The following is a 21,069-nucleotide window of genomic DNA, read 5'->3' as shown; positions in this document are numbered from 1 at the left end:
GGAATCTCAACATGCGGTCCCCCATCCTGGAGGACCACACTGGAACCTGCTTAGCTTTGCAAATATGCTAGCATTTTTTATTGCTGCGCCACTGGGAGGTGCTTGGAATGGGTTCTTTCACCTCTGAAGGCGAGCCTGGAGGGATTCTAGAATCAGAGCACAAGGCTCGTTCCCTATTTCCTCACTGGACCAGGATTTTATATTATTACTGCACTGTGTCTTGGCAAAGAGTCAGTCATCTTGCGCTATAGGAAAGCTTTCCTTGTGTGATTTCTATGTTTATATCCTCAGAAATACAAACAGCCACAAACTATTCACATAAACACAATTCTGGTTTTAATACCGCTGTCTCTACAAACTTGTCAATCTTTTTTTTGTGCCATATTTTGAACTCACACATTTAAGGTGGACAGCATGTTTTTACAGAATAAAAGCAAGGAACAACCTGCTTCTGTTAACTTATTTTGATGATAGGCAAAATAACGTGTCACCGCATCTGACAGAGGACCGCATTGTAATTCGAAGGATATGTTAGAAACTTGTTTGCTTTGTTAGATAAATTTAGGCCTTGTCTTTCCATGTCCAGTGCAGCTAATGACAGTATACAATGCATATTGGAGAAAGTCAGTTTAAATGCAATAAGTAATAAGAAGGAGGGCAGTTAAAAACAGAGCATACGAAACAACAACAACAACAACAACAACAAACAGTGGTCATTTAAAACCAGGGTTGCCTCACAAGCAGCAAAGGAGATGACTCATGTCAGCAGGCCAAAGGCCTGTCCAAACAGGAAAGCTTTTGCCAACTCACATCCACACCATATGTTTAAAGCATTCTTTAAGTGTCATGGCTTCCTCCAAAGAATCATGGGAACTGTAGTTTGTTAAGGTAAAGAGTGTTGTTAGATGATCATAAACAACCTACAGCTCCCAGGATTCTTTGTGGGAAAACAGGGACTGTTAAAGGGCATGAGAACTCTTTAAATGTACGGTGTTGCATGTGACTCAAAGGCTAGCATTGAAGGGCTTAAATTGTAACCATTACATGGAAGTGAGTTCCTGAGCCTGTCCTCAACAACTGAAAAGGCCCACAAACAATTCTTTAGCTGTTGATGGAACAGAGATATTTCTGTAGACATACTACATAGTATTATTTGAGCATGATAATCAAAACATCTCTTCTTTCCATTACAGGGAGAAAAAATATTTTATCTCATCAAGCCAACCTCTGCAAACATTTCCCTCTATGAACGGTGGCAGTCAGCGGCAAATAACAGTGAAATGTTTTTCGCTGACCAAGTGGATAAATGCTACAAATGCACAGTTAAACAAGGACAAACACTTTTTATCCCATCAGGTGAGGGTGCTGCATTGAACGCATTTGTTAGCTTGAGTTTTGGAATTATTATTATTATTATTATTATTATTATTATTATTATTATTATTATTACTGGGTTTCCCATATGAGACATGAAATGATATAAAGTTCTGCCATTTGCACACACATTCTGTAGAATGAGAAGCCAGTAAACTTTCAAATGTTGGTTAAATGGCCCCATGCAACCAACACACACACACACACATACCAAACGAGTTTGTGACGGGAATGCTTCAATCTGGGCTTGGAGAAGCAACACCCACCCATGAGGCTATACTCAGCAGTTTGGAATTTTATACAGGGTTGGCCTGCAGTAACTTGGGAGTAGCTGGCGTGATGGGGCAGTTGCCTTGCCATCACCTACCCAATACCAGTGTTAGGCATTTCTGTCAGTGCAGCCCCAAACTCACCATCACCCTGTCCTACTTCTGCACTATCTCAATAAGTGGCAGCTACATCACTCTTGAATTGTATGCAATTGTATGTAATTCTGCCTAATATACACATTTTTTATTTTATTTTTTGCATAGCACAGTTTCCCTGATGTAGTGCATTTTAGTATATTATTTTCACTTATAGAAATATTTTTATGGAGACTTTCCCTTAGTTGTGTGCACTTTTTGTACACATTACTGGGCTGGAGAACCACGTTGTAAAATTTGTAGAGGTGCATGGGGGGGGGGACTACAGCAGGATGGAGGAAGTGAAGAAAATCACCTCTCCAGGAGCTAAACCTGTTCTGCAAGTATAATGTCAGCACTGGAAGCCCCCTTGAGGTTTTGGTGACTCTCCAAGAGAAAGGAATTTCAACTACAGTGGTACCTTGGTTCTCAAACTTAATCCATTCCGGAAGTCCGTTTCAAAACCAAGGCATGCTTTCCCCATAGAAAGTAATGCAAAACGAATTAATCCGTTCCAGACTTTTAAAAACAACCCCTCAAACAGCAATTTAACATGAATTTTACTAACAAGACCATTGATCCATGAAATGAAAGCAATAATCAATGTACTGTACTATAAACTAAATAAGACCATATTGTAGATGATAAAAATAAAAATTATTATTTTTTCTTACCTGCACTGGTGATAGTCATTGTTTAGATGGGGGACTTTTATCCATTCCCACTGTCACACAATCAATAAATCAATCAGTAGCTGAACTGGGTTCCACACAGTCACAAAAACAAATTAACCAAAGGAGACTCAAAAACAAAAACGCAAAATAAATAGCAAAAACAAAAGCTCCAAACTTAATCCATTCTGGAAGACCGTTTGACTTCCAAAATGTTCAGAAACCAAGGCGCAGCTTCTGATTGGTGCAAATGCCCCGGAAACAATAGCCAACATCAGTATCAGACGTTCAGCTTCCGAAAAACATTTGAAATTCGCAACACTTACTTTCAGGTTTTCGGCATTTGAGAACCAAGGCGTTTGGGAACCAAGGTACCACTGTATATATGAGAAAAGAAATGTGAATGAGCAGCAGACTATAAACATTTAAGAAGCTAGTGATTATACTTCTGCTTTTTTAAAGCTGAAATGTTTCCCCTTCTGTCTTTTCCAGGGTGGATTTATGCAACTTTAACTCCTGTTGACTGCTTAGCTTTTGCAGGACATTTTCTACATAGCCTAAGTGTAGAGATGCAGATGAGGTAAAATGTTCATATTTATCTCAATTTGATAATATTCTAATGAGATGTGCATTTTGTTGGGTCTGCAACAAAGAGTGGCACTAGCTTAGTTAGAAAATATTTTCTTTCCTGATTAAAATAATAGAAAATAAACAAACATTAATTCCCACAGTTTTTGTTATGATTATAAAGCACACTTGCATATTTGTAAGCATAACTATGTCTTTTATACAATCAATAAACCTCATAAGCAGGGCTTTTTTTCAGCTGGAACTCATCAGAACTCAGTTCTGGTACCTCTCAGGCAGGCGCTATTGCCATTATAAGATTACAAGGCAGACATTCATGGTTAGTTGCAGCACCTCTTTTTCAAGAAAAACAGCACTGCTTACAAGATTCATGAAACTGCCCACTTCCATTGTCCTAGACTCTGTTCCATAAATGTCTTAAATCTATTCAAAATTATTGTTTATAGTAGTCATCGGCATAATTAACTGTAATTTGGCATACGAAGAGTGGGGTTTTTTAGAATGCAGTCCTATACAATTACCTGGGAATAAGTCCCATTGAACTATATAGGACTTAGTTCTAACTATGCATGCTTTTGTCTTAATATGTTTTTGTTGGTATCTTAATTATGTAAATTCCTATTGTGATTCACCCTGGGATGTATTTGTATGAAGAGCAAAAAGTAAGCATGTAAATTCATAAATTGCCCTAATGTTAAAAATGTGACATTCTATAAACTTTTGGCTGTATATTTGTGCAGTTTGTCAATTGTTTTCCAAGGAACAGTGTGGGATTTTGTGATAGTTAATTCAGCAAATGCTATGTAAAAAGCTCTTCTGTTTTACGTTACACTGGTCATTTTCATAGCAGCTGAGGATTTATGACAGCTTGGATGATAAGAAGCACCTGTAAACCACAGCCATACAAGAGTTGTGCTATAGTCAATACTAGGTGATACTTTTCTTTTTGGTTTAGAAAGCTTCCTGTAAACTGTTCAACTGAAACCCCCCCTTTTTTTTACTATGCACCATAGAGCATATGAAGTTGAAAGACGATTAAAAATTGTCAGCTTAACCCAGTTTCCTAACTTTGAAACGGCATGTTGGTACACAGGAAGACACCTGCTAGAGTCATTTAAAGGTAAATAAAAGCATTTAGTGTCTTTCTTGCTTTCCATTGTTTGCCATGCTAAGTATAAACAAAAATGATCTAGCTATTTTAAAAAGAATAAACCTCCTATGGGTTTTGGAAAAAAAGATTTTCAATAACGAGATAGTCAGATAGATTTCAATAAAGTAACTTTTTAAAAACAGCAACATGCATTTGATATTGATGGCACGAATACAAATTTGATTTTTATGAAGGATTTTAATTTGTAATCCAGGTTTACAACTCTACAGGGGACTCTTGTGGAGTCAATTATCCACCAAAATGCTAATAAGCACATTTTACAACAAAGATACTCTGAGTCAAAAGTGGTCTTCCTTGCAAAAAGCGAATGTGCAGTACTCTAGAAATACATTCCGGCTGGCAAATCCTGTAATTTAAATTAATTGTCTATTACATTCAGAACAAAGCCTTTAGATACCACTCTGCTGGAGGTGTTCCCTTTTGATCGTATCTTCCTTGAGGTGACCAATCTTCTTGAGATCTTCCCTATGTGACCTTCATCATCCTCCCAATCCTACACCCTACACATTCTCCTGGAAATTTATCTTCCCAAGTCACTTTCTTTAGCCTCCTTTTGGTTGCATTCTCCTAGAGGTTATTTACTTACCTGGCGGTAAACTGCTTGTCCTTCATTTTAATGCTGCTGTCATAACATTGTTACATACTGACCTTCTTGGAGCTAGCCTTTGTCTTGATCACACTCTCCTGGAGTTGACCCACTCAACCTTTCTTTTGATCACACCTTTCCAGGGTAGAAAAGAAAATCATTACTGAAAGTCTAATGTGCTAACTTAGCTGCTGTATCAACATAGAGGGAACTAGTCAATGACAGTGTTTCTGCCTAATAGTTTCCTCAGAGAATTTCTTAGATTCCAATTGCTTTACCTGTGCCGTTTCCCAGGATCTTACACATTCATTGTTCCCGCTATTCTGGCGTCTAATTGTTTCATTGAAATACCACAGTAAAATTGATACCCTTGTTACAAAAGAATACAAGAGTTCGGGTTGGTTAAACGGTGCCAAATACTGTGCAGAGACCTTGAACACAATACATCCATGCCCTGCAATCTTTGTAAAGTGCCATTTTGTTTTGTACTTTTGTGGAAAAGTACTGTGTGTCTTAGCCCTGACAATGTAGCAAAATCTGATATCTAATTAAGGCATGTTACACTTAAAATAAACATGCCACAGGTCAGCCATCTACTGTATAAAGTCGATTGCTGACTAATTCCTAACTACTCTGATATTGGAACTTTGTGTATACTGCTTTGAACTTTTTCAGAACAGGGTGTAAACATGAGGTAGACTTGTATTACCACCACTGGACAAGAGAGAAAAAAGCACTTCATCATGCAACACACAGTTAAATTACAGAACTTGCTCCCACAGGAGGCAGTGATAGCTTTAAAAAAGGATTAGACAAATTCATGGAAGACAGGGTTATTGATGACTACTAACCATTATTGTTTTGCTCCGCTTCCACAGCTGCAGGTAGCAGTGCTTCTATTTATCCCATGTCGGATACAGCCCTATGTATCTGGAATTGTAATATTATGAACGTATAAATCCATTTTTTGTGGACAAATATATCTACTAATTTTAATTTGACACCACGTTTGGAATCCATTGCCAAATCTCAAAATAAACGATCAGATTTCAAGTTGAAAATTCACCTGCTCTGAAATTTCAGATTCTAAAGTTGGGAACTGTTGATTTTATGACCATAAAAATTCTTACTTACAGCATGCTTTTCAGACTGTTCACTTGCTTTTAGATTGCCCCTTCATAAAACAAAAAATGTACCTTTTTCATTTTGAAAATGTGCGTGAACAGAAATTGATCGCCTTTATTGAATGGCCGTTGTGTTCTCTGCTTTGCTTAGGATTGCACAAAGCTGGGAAGCAACCTCCTTCTCATTTAGTCCAGGGAGCAAAAATCCTCAATGGCGCTTTCCGGTCATGGACTAAAAAGCAGGTGGGTTTACGTGGCTGCAAAAAGAAAAAAAAAGGGAAAGGATGGGGCAACAGGGAGAGAGAAGTCTGCAGATAATAGAGGCAATAATCTGAGAAATCCAAAACAATAGCCTGAGAAATCCAATAGAATGAATGGTTTCATATACAAGGCTTTCAATGAAACAAAATGTTTTGCATCCTGCACTATTAAACAAGCTCATTAAGCTTTATTCAAAGAGATATGTGAACAACTAAAATCCTGCTTGATGTGTTCAGCTATTGTTTATGTGTAGCAGAGAAAAGAAGCAGAAAACGGGGGCTGTCTGTATCATTTATATATTTATTATGACATGCCTGTCCTCCAAGGAGCTCAAGGTGATATACTTGGTTCTCCTCCCTCCAGTTTATCCTCACAACAATCCTGGAAGGCAGGTTAGCCTGAGAGAGAAGGGCTGGTCTATGGATTGTGCCAAGGGGAGAGGCAGAGTATTCCTGCATGCCTGAGGAAATATGGGAAAGACCCTAGTATGTTCTGGCCGTGCATGGACACAGCACAGGAAGGTAAAGAGAGCTGCCCATTTGCCAAGGCAATGGGCAGTGCTCCTTACCTTTTGAATTATGATGTGAAAATACAGGGAAGCCAGAGGAAGATTAGCAAACAGAACCAGAAGAGAGAAACCTAATGTGCTTCCTTGGGAAGATTTTGGGAGGTGATTTCATACCAAAGTGTTGCCTCGATGATATCTCATCTCTAGATTAGGATAAATTGCACACTGCCCTGGATAAGAATGAAGGGTTCTGTGAATGAAGGTTTGGAGACCCTCCAGAACAACATGGGAGATGGCACAAGGGCTGTAGGGGAAGGGATGGGGTAGCGTCCATTAGGCCGAACCTCTTCCCATTAATGGAAGAAGCCCTTCAATGCACATATACAGGGACGCCCTGCTCAAGCATGACACACAGATTCACGAAGTATTCCATGCATAGTATATTAACTTTTAAAAAAATAAAATAATTAAAATAAGGGTACCTTTCTATCCAGCCTGAGCTTTGAACTGAAGTACTCAATAATGTTAGCCAGTGCTTCCCCCCCTAAAAAAATGTTTAGGGGTACTCTCATTTTGACTCAAGAAAATCACCATTTTATAGTTCAAATCGGGGAAAATAAATACAGTAAATGGATGGACAAAAGAACAAAGATTCACTAAATGTTTAGGGGTATGTGTACCCTTGCGTCCCCCCCCCGAAAAAAGCACTGACGTTAGCCTTGCATAATTTTAACAATGTGAAATTATAAGCTCTCTTGATGCACATTTGAACCTTTTTATTTGGCTTTATTCTGCTCTAGGCATTAATAGACCATGAAGATGAACTCCCAGAACATTTTAAACCCACACAACTTATTAAGGATCTTGCCAAAGAAATAAGATTAAGTGAGGTTGGTATTCTTTCTTGAATATACACTTCTTGCATTTCTGTATAAAATGTCAACAAACTGATTTCTGTGTTTCTAAAGGGTAGTTTACTAATATTAATTTGTATTCTACATTTCCCTGTGTATGGTCAACAATCTTCATGGAAGATACAAAAGCCACAGGTTTAAATTTGAAGGTCTCGTGCATTTTAGACCACATCCCTCCTTCCTAAAAAGGAAGCTTAAACTTCATTCACAATGTTAAGCCTCAAAAGTATAATAGCCAGGTAAATACAAATTGCTGGATCTAATGCACTCATGAGGCCTTTTAAAAAGTCTCTCCATGTTCTTTTACATAATTGGGTTTTCTATAGCTTCATATGCACATTTAAAGCATCATACCACTTTAAGCAGTCATGGCTTCCCTCAAGGAATCCTGAGAACTATAATTTGGTTAAGGGTGCTGAGAGTTGTTAGGAGATTCCTCACAGAGCTACCATTTTCAGAGTGTTTTAACAGTCAGTCCCTCTTCCTTGGGAACTCTGAAATTATAGTGCTCTGTGAGGGGAATAACCATCTCTGAACAACTCACACCCTTAACAAACCACAGTTCCCAGGATTCTTTGGCAGAAACCATGACTGTTAAAGCAGTAGAGTGGTACCTTGGTTTATGAACTTAATCTGTTCCAGAAGTCCATTCTTAAACCAAAGTGTTCTTAAACCAAGGTGTGCTTTCCCGTAGCAGCAGGGGACTCAATGTACAAATGGGACACACTCAACAGGAAGTGAAACATGTTCTGCTTCCAAGGCAAAGTTCACAAACCAAAACATCTACTTCTGGGTTTGCAGCATTCTTAATCCAAGTTGTTCATAAACTAAGCTGTTCTTAAACCAGGGTACCACTGTATATAAGTGTGCTTTGAATGTATGGTACAGATTTGGCCTATATCTGAAGCACATCTTAAAATGATGATACATATACTGAGATTGGACTTGGTTCGGCATGTTATGGTGGCAGCCAAAAACCACGAGGAAAGGGAAGATGATGTTTTTATTGTATCAGTCTGTATGTAATCTTTTATATGTATATGTTTTGATTCTACTAAAGCTTAATTGTTTAAATAAAATATTTTTTTAAAATGTGTGACAAAATAAGCATGTCTTAAAATGACCTTTAAATGTCACCAACGGCGGGGGAGAATCTGATCTTAGTTGGGAGGTAATTCCATAGAAAGACAGTCATCACTGAGAAGCCCTATCAAAAATATCAGTCATCTAATACTTCAGTGAACTTCCTGGCAAGAATTGCTCATTTGGTTTAGGAGACTGGTTTAGGATCTGACTGATTCACATGGGAAGACAATTCCGTACATTAATATGGCAGACAGATGAAATCCACCCAAATGGAAATGACTTGCTGTTCAATGGACAAATTGAAGCTGCATGTCTTTCTAGTGCCTCACTCTGTTTTTCTGAAATGGATAAATAAAGCAACTGGTTAGAGATCTTAAAAAAGAAAAAGAAATGAGGGAATGGTTAATGGCTTCAGAACAAGTTAGTATATTAAGCCAGCTTGGAAACCATAGCTTCATATCCTGGCTTGTTTCAAAGGAATTTACCATAGTTCCATAGCCAGAACATGATAAGAAGCTGTAGTTAATGGAGGACTTCCTGGTTTGTTAACCCAATCTCATGAAGAGGCTGTATGCAAGGTCAAATGTCTTGTTTGCATCTTGGCTTCTTAAACTGAAGTGCAATCATCTGAACATGGCCAATAAATTGGATTGTGCCCAGTGGGTGAAGGATCAGGCCTAATGAGTTCAGCTCTGCCTTTTATTCTGAGTGCAAGGATACCAAGATAGGGGCTACTAAAAATCTATCTGCCTTTTATGGGTTCCATGTAGAATATGGATTCTGATGATTATTAAAACGACAGCATTAAATAGAAAATAATGTCTTTTTAATTAGTCACACACTGTTAATTTTTATTGTGCATCTTTTACTGCTACCTTTTACCTTGGGGGACAATGTAATTCTGTTTTGCTTCTCCCATGCGAATTAATTTGAAAGGCATTCTCTTAAAACTGATTAGCATTTTAAACATTTCTTTCTTCATTTTCTATTGTTTTAGCCAAAAAAATATATAAAGAGAGAAAAGAATGGGAGAGGCTTTTTGAAAAACGTAAAAACAAGAACAAGAGAACAAATGAAGCAAATAGTAATTCTCCACATTTAAAATTATAATTAGATGATAATCACGTTCTCCTAATTAAAACAACTTTTCTAAATTATGGAAGTGTGTGACTATATAATAAACTTCTGCAAAGTTTGTACGTGTAGCTGGGACACCCCTTTATGTTTAAATCAATGGTAGTTGTTCCAAGGATAAAAGAAAATAAATATACCCTGCCGTTGTGATGCTCAGTACAGAAATATTCTTCTGAAAGTCCTGTCAAGCTGACAGAGCCACAAAAAGTAAAAATAGCATGGTACAAACTGCAAATTAAACTAGATAGTGAAAATAGGCATGTTGATTGGTCCTTCCTGAGATGTCCGCCTGTATTTTCCAGTGGAATGGTCAGAACCTATCAGCTCATTTCTCCGTGTTTAGGAATGAGAGAAAAACTTTTCAGACATTACAAGCTCTATGTACAGCTGCCTCCTCAGGGAGTATCTATTTTGAGTGGATTGCATGTTCTGTAAGAGTAGCTTTGGCTACTTTTTAGACCCAATTCTTTTGTTTGTGGATCATATTCACCCCCATCCTATGCTCCCTCTCCATTCCCCTTCTCACTCCACACCAGTAAATTAGGAATTTGCAAAGCTTGTGAGAGCTGCAGAGGCCGGATCACATAGTGATCTTTCCATGTGATCTTGTCCCTTCTTTTTACATTTTTATTAAATAGATTTATATACTGCTCTTCATCATAAGATCTGCGGGTGGCTCACAGAATAAAATACAGGATAAAAACAAGTAAATAATTACAGTCAAACTTTGGAGGTTGAACATAATCCATTCTGGAAACATGTTCGGCTTCCAAAATGTTCGACAACCACTTCCGATTGGTTTCAAGAGCTTCCTGAACTCAAGCGGAAGCCGCATCGGACATTCAGCTTCCAAAACATTCAAAAACCGGACCATTTACTTCTGGGTTTTTGGAGTTCAGGGGCCAAAACATTCCAAAACAGAGGCATTCGGGAGTCAAGGTTTGACTGTAAAACAAAACAGCAAAACAATTATCCTCTCTTCACACAAACATATTTAAAAGGCCACAGAATATTAATCAGCCAAAGGCCTGGTTGAAGAGGAATGTTTTCACCTGGCACCTAAAATAGATAATGAAGGTGCCAGGAGAACCTCCCTGGGGAGAGCATTCCACAAACAGGGAAATGTTGTAGAGAAGGGCCGTTCTTGTGTTGCCACCCTCCGGACCTCACGTGGAGGAGTTATGTACAAAGAAGGGCCTCAAATGATTTATATGGTTTATATTGTGGAGTAGTGGGAGATGAAGCCAGAGAGGGCTATAAACTTTTGCCTTTGTAACATGCAAACTGGGCCACACCACTGCCTCAGACCCCTCTAGATTGTCAGGAACACAATCAATACTCTGTAGAGATCAAGTATCCATTTTTGTGACCATGTTTATGTTTGCCTTTCCCTCAGAACGCCTTGAAAGTCAACAAACCTGAAGTGGGTGCCAATGTGAATGTTGAAGAGGTCAGCCCTGTGGAGAAAGAAGAAATCCCATCACCTGCACCACGGACGCCTCCGCCGCCTCCACCACCACCGTCGCCGCCGTCGCCACCGCTGCCAGTTGAAAAAGTCCCTAAGAAAAAGGCCCCAAAAGCAACAAAAACACCCAAGCCACCCAAACTAGCCAAACCACCCAAACCGCCCAAACCCCCTAAGCCACCCAAGCCGCCCAAACCCCCCAAGGCACCAAAAGTAAAAGGGGAAGGGAAGAAAAAAGGCAAAAAAGCAAAGGAAGTGCCGCCCCCTGCAATTCCGAACTTGGACCTTCTGGAGGCCCACACAAAAGAGGCCCTGACAAAGATTGAAACACCAAAGAAGGGAAAGGTGAGTAGGGTTGTTCTAGCTGTTGAAAAGGGCGTGGCTTAAGGAAGTGTATTGAATTATATGAAGGGAGGTTACAAGTGGTACACATGCAGGGAGCAGCAGCAGTAGAGTTGCCCTTGAGGTAATGTGGGTCCCTAACAACCACCTCTGATGTCCATGTGTTGAGCATGGAAGTCTGATCCAAGGAAGGTTGTGCATGTAGTCTTCTGTGGGAGTTGGGACCCTGACTCTGCAAGTTTCCAGCTCCTATAGAGGTCTGTGTCATGGACTTGCCTGGTTCATCCACGTTGCAAGAAGGGGGCTTGAATCATACTCTGATATTCCTGACTTTGTAGCTGATTTGGGTGGTTTTTTGTTTTTACTTTACACGAAGGATGGTTGTATCAATATGGAACTATAACCTTATGAAAGGCTCTTCCAAGGTTTTAACTCCTTAGGTAAGGGAGCTGGTAATTTTGATAGTGTCTGAATATTGGTGAAAAACTGATGTTTGTTGTGAAATCTTCCAAACGTTCCATATGAGTTCTACAGCATTATTTTGCTGTTGTCAATGACAATATTATCATCCTCATTATTATTATTAGTGTTGTGTAAGTTAGTTCATAACCTGACAAATACTTAAAACAAGAGAAGATGGCATTAACACCTGACAGGGAGCTGCCTTTATACAGAATGTGGTTTAAGAAACCTATAATAAGCAGGCAGATCAGCACATTGTTTTTATTACATTGTTCTTCACATTATATTCATAATAGAGGGAAACGATTTTCTGTTTCCTCTAGGCTTGGCATTTGATGCTTCAACTGTCTTGTCAAAATAAATTAATTCCAGGCAGATCTTAAGTGTTAGTTCTCTAAAAATTCACACTGGCCAAATTGGCGTGTGGTTATTAACCAGAAACAACATTTGTATTGGGATAATCTCCTGATTTGTTTGTTGGTTCTGTTTGCTTATTTGTGTCAGGTTGCCAAGAATACTTTGAGTACCCCTGAGAAAGAACCCGTCGAGAAGCAAAATGAGGTTGAAAAGTTTGAAATCCGAGAACAAAATAAGGCCAAAACGGAAGCAAAATGGAAATATAAGGTATGAGTTTCCTTACCTTGTGCTTCTACAAATGTTTCAATGTAATCTTGAGAAGTAAGAAATAGGCTGTGCTGAAAGTTTGCACGTTAACGCTTTTGGCACAAAGCAGAAATATTCTATGAAAACTTTCCTTGCTCACTTTTTTTGTTGAAGGTTTATGTAAAGGGGCAGGTTCTTCCACATCTTTTTATTTTAAAAGCAAACTAAGTAGGGTATTTTTTGTTGGAAATGATGCTAGCCAATCAGGAATGATGCCATAAGGTCATATTTAGATATGTGATCATAGGCCCCTCCATATGTCCTTTTTACAGTGCATTCATTGTTATTTTTGATGTTATCAGAGTGGTTAAACACGATCCCACTTTCAATATTGCTTGTGTCTGCAACAGTTTCTGGGTGGACCTCCTGCTTCATTTCCAATTAGTGCATGCCCATAACTTTCTGCTGAAACCCTATAACTTTTTATAACACAAATATTCTGAGTTGTGATGCTTTGTTTTGCTTTGTGAGTGTGTGCATCACTTTTCTTGTGCTACAGTGCATGAGTGTCCCTTCTGACAGCAATAACATGATAGCATTGAATAAGCATCAAAGAACTAATAAAACAGAATACATATGTCAGCAAAAAGAAACAAAAACCCACAAGTCTGGGGGGCCAATTATAGAGTGAGGTCAAGTCTTCCTCTATCTCAGTTCCTCCATTTCCATCACTGTTTGGAGCTTGTAAATCTCTAAAGAATTGCTTGCAGCAGGCAAATGTATTTGGGAGGGAAAATCTTTCAATTTAAGCTTAGCTATATAATAACTGAATGGTCCAAGAGCAGATATCACAATGTATTTTTATTAGAGATACTTGGGTACAGTTAGGATACAATGAACTTAAATGCATGTAATTCCATTTCAGACTGTGTCTGATCAGTGATGTAGAAGTTTCAGGTGTAGCAATGTAGAAAATGATTTTTTTTAACCAATGTAGCTTCAGTAGCACTGAATGTGATGTTAGCATGGTAACTCAGTTCACTGTGGAAGGCCTAAGGTCTAGTCAACCCATTAACCCTGTACCCTCAGACTTTTCCCTGAATAAAAATATAAGGCAAATGTTACTTTCTTGCCACCCCCTGAAATACCTTCTTACTTAGTCCTGTAGCCTAGCACTAACATCAGTGTTTAACTGTGCATTGGAGTGCCACTAAACCAGTTTCTAGGGCTCAAGAGAACTGCTGTTCTTCCTTTCCAAAAATTCATGGTGATTTTGCAGGAGCTAAGATTGATGGCTGCAGCAGCACCATCACTACTGTGTCACCACTCTGTCTTGCCATTTGCATTAGGCACAGCATTTCTTCCAGATGATCCTGCAAACATGTTTTCACATTGTAGCAGATTATATGATTGGGAGGGGTCTTGTGACATTGACCTGTGGGTGCATGTTATGCTCGTATAGGTTTTTCTGGGTCTGCTCAAAGCACTTTATAAGCCCCCAAAATAGAATAAAACGAACCTCTCACGGTTAAAATAAGACTGTTCCTGTCCTTTTCAGAATAGCAAACCTGATTCATTACTGAAAATGGAAGAAGAGCACAAACTGGAGAAGACACCGTTATCAGGAAACAAGGACAATAAATTCATGTTTTCTTTCTCCAACAAGAAACTGCTGGGGTAGGTGCTATTTTGGCAATGAAAACTGACTAATAAAACAGATACGGGCCATAATAAATCTTCCAAGCACTCCAACCTCATCTAAAGATATTTACTTGCAATATGTGCTATTGTCAGTTGGACTTATGCTCAAGCACATGTGCCAGAAGGGCGAAGCCATGTGTACCTCCTGAAGCATAGCTGAAGAAAAACAAAAAATTAGAAGGGGGCGAAATGTTTTCTTTGCTCTTCTTAGAGAGATGAAACCCTGGCATGGACACAGATACAAAACTTGAGCACAGAATGGCTGCCACAATTAATACCACAAGTCTGCTTTTCACAAACGTCTTTACACAAATGCTTGATGGTGCAAGAAAAGTTCCCCCAGGAAATGTTTAGTAATTGTCCCATGCCATCGGGGAAGTGTCCTCATTGCTGATTAATTCACATGACTTTATAGTGTGTGGTGACCCCAGGAAAAGCTTTTGAGAAGCTTGTGGTTGGCGGTCACAACATGCAGAATTTGGCTATCAGAACATGCCGGGAAATGCCAGACAGACAAGCAAACAAACACTGAAGTCAAAATCCTAGGCATAGTGGTGAGTGCACATTACTGGCCAGCCACAAGCTAGAGGGCCATTGTACATAGACTTCCCAAGGCCAGTAGTAGGATGGCAATTCTAATCTTATCTCCGCTACAGATCAGGATGGAGAGGGGGATGGGTGAAATGGTGGCAAGGTTGGCATGGTGCACATGCACTGGATTGATTCTGCTGGTGCATTTGCACTGCTCTGACCTTGCTGCCACCTTGCCCCTGCCCCTCTCCATCCTGGTATTCAGCAGCAACATGGGTGGGCAGCGGTCAGGTGAGAATATAGTGCAGCCTGCTTCATCAGGCCAGTGGCCTAGCTCATCCAGCATCCTGTTTTCACAGTGGCCAACCTGGTGCCTCTGTTCTCTTGCGGTTTCTAGCAACTGGTATCCAGAAGCATACTGCCCTCGACCGTGGAGGCAGTACATAGCCATCAGGGTTAGTAGCCACTGATAGCCTGACATCTGCTACTGCCAAAGGCCATCCATGCCCAGGAGTTATCGTGCACGGGCCCTTATTTCTTGATAACCTAGTCCAGAGGTGGCTAACCCGTGGACCTCTAGATGGTGTTGGATTGCAAACCTCATGCTTCCTGAACCAATGGGCATTGGATTTCAGCAACAACTGAGGGCCACAGGCCACCCACTCCTAATTTAGTTCCCTACCTCTATCTTCCAACCGTCTTCACATAATTTTTACCTCTCTTCTGGATGTTCCATCTTTCCACTCCTTCTCCTAGCAATCACCTGCACCTCTGTAGGGAAGCCAGACTTATGTGTTAACCAATCTAACATTAATACAATAAGGAATGTGGGAGCATCCTGGATGCCTGCATTGCCTTGGTATCATCTTTGAGCATAAGCCTGTAGTCCTTATTTAAGCACCCTTCTGGAGTCATAAGTAGACCAGATTCTAGGAAACCTTAACCCTCTGCAACTGCTTTCATCAAAATTATAGGTATTATGAATAACAGTTCAATTTAGCCTCCACAAAGGCTATTATGTCATGTTGTGCTCTGACAACGAAGATAAACGAGTCATTTTTTTTCTACCTTTGATCTGAACACTTTGAATCAAATCAGGTATTGCCTCTCATCAGGCATCACTTCTCTTTTTAAGAAGGAAGCAGTTTTCCATGCTTTTAACTACTGCTAAGTTGGCAGGGTCTGAATTGACCTTGGCTGACAAGTTGACAATAGAGGGACTTGTTTGATAATGGCATCTCTCTTTTACATGTATATGACTCTTTTTTGCACAGATTTCTGCTTTTATTGCTCACAGTAATTGTATAGTCCATTTATTTAAAGCAAAATATGCATGCCTACTTAAATCAGAGCTTTTATGCATGAGTGTATATGGTCAATCAGATTTTTGGTATGAACATAGAATATCTAAAGGCTTTTTCAGGCTTTAAAAGTCAATAGAAATATGTCAGTTTCCAGCAGATGAACAGCTAGGCTTATGATTTTGTAGAAATATCAGTCTATACTAGGAGTCATTATCATATATTAATGTCCACGGTTCAGTACTTCTTTTTATCACTTGGTTTTCCTGTGGCTGCTCAGTGTGATGAAGACAGGTATCTCTTCTGAGGACACAAGTTACCAGCATGTTCCACTGAGCAGACTTTCTCAAAGTGCATTGGGCAGCTCACCAACATTTCAAGGTGGCTTATTCAGTCGTCCTGAATGGATGAATTGTTTCCTAAGCCTTTGTGTAGAATAACCCCAGTTATACCACTAATAAATGAGGAAAAAATGATCACATATTATTTCTTTGATGGCATGAACTGACATTGAAAAATACATTGCCTGTCTTTCGTGTGCACGCATACATGATTCCAACACGTTGACTATGCATGCACTAGGAGCATAATATTTCAGAATTTTTATTTACTGAACCAGATTGAATGGAGGGTCTTTGTATGCATCAATAAATTTATATCTAGTGCAAATGAAAAAGGTGGTGATTGCTGACAATGTTAAGAATCTGAATATTTGTGACAGGCAAGCAAGTGAATGTAGGACCCCCACTGCCCCCAAACGCAAAAAAGAAAAGAAAAAAAGGCCAGGGATGTCAGCTGTTACTGTTAACTGTTATCAATCTGAAGTTTTAGACTTTGGAATATATGTCTTGATGAATGCTGAAATTCATATGTGAATGTGACAGCCCCATTAAAAGAACAGTTTCAGGATAAGAATGGACCTCTGGAACAAATTAAGTTCGTAACCAGAGGTACCACTGTAATTAGAAGCTAAGTGAGAGGAAAATTAGGGTGCTGTACACAACTAGCATCACATTTTGCTAGGCCTGTTTTGTGAGGTATGTTCTATGACAGGCATCCCCAACCTGCGGCCCTCCAGATGTTTTGGCCTACAACTCCCATGATTCCTAGCTAACAGGACCAGTGGTCAGGGATGATGGGAATTGTAGTCGAAAACATCTGGAGGGCTGAAGGTTGGGGCTGGCTGTTCTATGAGTTCTTATCATTGGAGGTTTGTGGTATGCATTGACCTCTTCATATATTATTATTATTATTATTATTATTATTATTATTATTATTATTACTAATATTAGACTAAATGGCGTCAGTTTTGAACTTATGTGCTTGACATTTCCTATACACAGAAAAAGTGATATTTTGATGGTATTTTTGATACACAACATGTCAGAATGTTATCCTTTCCAATTTCATCTCTCTTGTCCAACTAGCTCAAAGGGAGTGAAAACTCAGATGAATCCTGGTATATTTGGATCATTGCAAAATTTCAAAGAAGATAAAGCAAAACCTGTGAAAGATGAATATGAATATGTCTCAGATGATGGAGAGTTGAAAATTGACGAATTTCCAATTAGAAGAAAGAAAAACACCACCAAACGAGATTTGCCCTGTAAGTTTGCTGCTGCTTTTGTGCAAGTGCTTGATTCCCTCCCCCTCTTTCTTTTTCCTTTCTCTTCCTGTGACGAGGCTGCATTTTAATGTTTTAATGTTGTATTTTAATCTTGTTTTTAAAGTTGTATTCATTCAACTTGTTTTTATTATTGGTTGTTAGCCGCCCTGAGCCCGGCCTTGGCTGGGGAGGGCAGGGTATAAATAAAATTTATTATTATTGTTATTATTAAGCAAATGAATGTGCCATCCCACTGTAGCAAGAGGAGCATGTTGATCAGAACCCTGGGGAGGAAAGGGTGTAGCATTGGCTCCCCATTCAGAGTGAAGATTGGTTTTCACATACCACCTCCTTCACCAACTGTGGCATGTTGGTCAGTAAATCACACCATTCAAAGCTGAAGTTAACTCTTTATTAGCAAAGAAATGATCTCCACAGACTTGGCCTCATGAGCACCGCAGCTCATTCCCTATGGAACCTACTCTATGAAATCAGTTGGTGAGACTAAATAGCCTCACCTCCGCACAGCTGTCTATGCCTCCTCCTCTCCAGGGTTTCCCCCAAGCAATTGGAGGCTCTGTCTCTGTGCAGCCAATCTCTCTTCTGCCCTTTTCATGCCTCTCTTGGTTCTGAGAGAAGCTGGGCAGGGGGAGCTGGTCTTAGGAGTGTGGGGAGACACCCGTGACTCTTCACCAGCCCGACTTATCTCTGCCTCTTGGCCTCCCTCCTCGCCTGCTTCAGCTTCTGTCTCTGATTCTATCACAAACTGTCCCAGCTCACTAAGCCCTGTTGCCTCTTCAGCTTCAGGAGCCTCCTCTTCCAAACTTTCTCCCTCTGACCACTCACTGTTGTCCCACCGCCTTTCCCCGGGCTCTGAGCCTTCTTCCCTTGGGGTTCCCAGCGGGTTCCTCCCACCATTCCTTTGTGTCCAGCCAGTCCATGACAACCAGGTCAGCGGGAGTGTCTTTGCTTGCATAGTCAACAATGCTTTTGTTTTGAAAAAAGAGTGTGAGGTTCTCTTTAATCCCTGTCTCTCTTTATATTTTGGGTACTAAAAATGGCATGGATGTGTGGCTTTCTGCCACACACAGAAATGAATTAAGACAAAGAACATTATTAGCAAAACTATTTATTTTTTTTAAAAAAAGATCTAATTAAAACCTATCTCTATATGTAATACTGTGCTTTTTTCATTTTGAAAAACTAAATTCTGTCTTTCAATTTCTTCCTAGTTTTATCAGATAAAAAGGAAACTGCACAACACACACCCGTTAAGAAGCCAAAGGTGGAATCAGTATTGTACAAGGTATTCTGGTGTTATACTCTTCCATAATAGGGACTTATGCAGGATAAATAACATTGTAGATGTCCATTAATGACTTGATCTTGTATAGTGACAAGAAACGGCCCTTTGCCAAACCAACACCTACTATTTGTATAGCAGAACTGAGTGCCTCTCTGTATTTATTACTTGACTATAGGGGTTCTGAGAAATCACCCTTAACCTTTGTATATGAAGAATCAGCATTGTCTCTCTGGTTCATTTAGCATCCATCCTGGATTAGTTTAGCAGTAGAGCACATTCTTTCAAGCAGAGGTGATGCATTCAGTCTCCAGGTCTGTCTGAAAACCTGGATTGCTATTGCCAGTCAGTGGCTCAGTTTGTGTTCCATTTTTAGCCAAACTATAGTTTGCACCCACTTTGCTCCTCCCTGGTCCTTCTAACCAAGAACAAACCTTGGTTACAAAGAGCTTAACCATGAGACTGGCTTTGGATGACACGCTAAACCAAACCTTGGTTTAGCTGCCATATCATGCTGAGCTAAATGGACCAGGGAGAAATCAGCTGCGGTCTCCTCTCTGGGAGCCCGTACATGCATGCTCAGCCATGGTTTGGCTTAGCATTCTGTGTGGATGCAGCCATAGTGGGCAACCCTGAGCTAAATATAGCAATAGTCTGACTTCATAGAAGGTGATTTCTTATGCTCCTAGATTATAAATACAATGATATGCTTGCATTAGACCAGAAAATAAACATTTAATTTAGGGCTTACTACTGACTAGCATAATCCCTGGCATCCCTTTGAAAAAGAAAATCTGTTTTGGCAACTTCTACAGAGTGATGACTCCTCAGATGAAGACTCACTTCATATTGACACAGATGCCAAGCCAGGGCGCAATTCTAAAGTGAAGAAAGAGACTGGAAGCTCAGCAGGCATTCTTGACCTATTGCAGGCAAGCAAGGAAGTTGGGGGTTTAGAGTACAACACCAACAGGTAGGCGTAAGCGAGTGTGGATACCTATTTTTAAATAATGCGATGTTAATATTTCATATATATGGATGCACATTGGCCAGAATTTTCTATTACAATAAACCTTTTCTATTTCACTGCGTTCTCCACCCCCACCCCCCGGTTTCAAACCCCAGAGGCAGGCAGCTGCAGAATGCGTTTGTAACACAATTATAAAATTTGAAGATTTCCTATTAAAAATGCTGAAAATCCACCTAAGTGATAACAATAAAGAAGGTTGTTTATTTTAAAAGAACTGGCTCAATTAAGAGGGAAATGAGAACAGTTTAATTTATGCAACAAAATGTCTTTTATTCCTCTGCTCATTTCCCTAATTGTTGGTTCTTTGGAAGGAGATACTAGAGAAAACCGCCTTTAGAAGCCAAGGAAGAAAACAACAAATGGTTTTGAAAACTAATTTCTCTAAAGGGCAGCAAAAATGGGCCTCCTATGGGATTTACTAGGGGTCTTGCTCATGTGCCACCAGCTCTATCTTGCTGTAAGCATTTGAAATAACACCCACCGTAAGTGTAAAAATCAAAGTTTGGTGTTAATAAAAAACTTTTCAGAATAGTTTTTTAAAAATAAATTTTAAAAATAGGTATGCATGAAACCAGAAAGCAGTGGTTATACATGAACCATGAAAGCATGAGAAAAGGTTATAGAAATAAACCCATAACATTTGTACTCAAGCTGTACTCAGTCTCATTTATTTATTTCCCTAGGACTGTTCACGGTTCCAAATCTGAGCTTGTTACAGGAGCCATTTCTGCATACAGCCATTGCCGATGTTGTAACAAATTAAAACCACAGGGAGACTTGTGGCACCTTAAAGACTAACAGATTTATTATGGCATAAGCTTCCATGAACTACAGTCCATTTCAGATGCATGAAGTATTATCTTGAGTGTATCCACAAAAGCTATTGTCACAATGAATTTGTTAG

The 21,069-nt window shown here is 39.5% G+C and overlaps 1 protein-coding gene and 1 long non-coding RNA gene across 4 annotated transcripts in view; one reads left to right on the top strand and one right to left on the bottom strand.

Annotated features, from left to right (window-relative positions):
* Positions 1 to 21,069, top strand: part of PHF2 (PHD finger protein 2) — a 111,284-nt gene that overhangs the window by 79,793 nt on the left and 10,422 nt on the right. For both annotated transcript variants that reach the window (XM_081898307.1, XM_081898308.1), the window contains exons 7-17: positions 1,194 to 1,356; positions 2,942 to 3,029; positions 4,051 to 4,157; positions 6,070 to 6,161; positions 7,488 to 7,577; positions 11,218 to 11,631; positions 12,595 to 12,714; positions 14,252 to 14,370; positions 17,654 to 17,832; positions 19,065 to 19,138; positions 19,951 to 20,108. In XM_081898307.1, coding sequence (XP_081754433.1) covers positions 1,194 to 1,356; positions 2,942 to 3,029; positions 4,051 to 4,157; positions 6,070 to 6,161; positions 7,488 to 7,577; positions 11,218 to 11,631; positions 12,595 to 12,714; positions 14,252 to 14,370; positions 17,654 to 17,832; positions 19,065 to 19,138; positions 19,951 to 20,108 — 1,604 coding nt within the window. The remainder of the gene's footprint in view (positions 1 to 1,193; positions 1,357 to 2,941; positions 3,030 to 4,050; positions 4,158 to 6,069; positions 6,162 to 7,487; positions 7,578 to 11,217; positions 11,632 to 12,594; positions 12,715 to 14,251; positions 14,371 to 17,653; positions 17,833 to 19,064; positions 19,139 to 19,950; positions 20,109 to 21,069) is intronic.
* LOC309362667 lies at positions 1,463 to 11,348 on the bottom strand. Of its 2 annotated transcripts, XR_014165063.1 has the most exons (5): positions 11,240 to 11,348; positions 6,032 to 6,175; positions 5,646 to 5,724; positions 4,857 to 4,929; positions 1,463 to 2,826 (listed from the first exon to the last, which is right to left on the bottom strand). It is a non-coding gene; the product is annotated as an uncharacterized lncRNA (long non-coding RNA). The 2 variants fall into 2 exon arrangements; XR_014165064.1 differs by lacking the exon at positions 1,463 to 2,826 and having other exon boundaries at positions 4,195 to 4,929.

This window comes from Podarcis melisellensis, assembly GCF_964234715.1.
Source record: "Podarcis melisellensis genome assembly, chromosome: 2".
NCBI lineage: Eukaryota > Metazoa > Chordata > Lepidosauria > Squamata > Lacertidae > Podarcis > Podarcis melisellensis.
The sequence above is the reverse complement of the archived record's forward strand: the minus strand, read 5'-3'. Positions and strand labels throughout refer to the sequence as shown.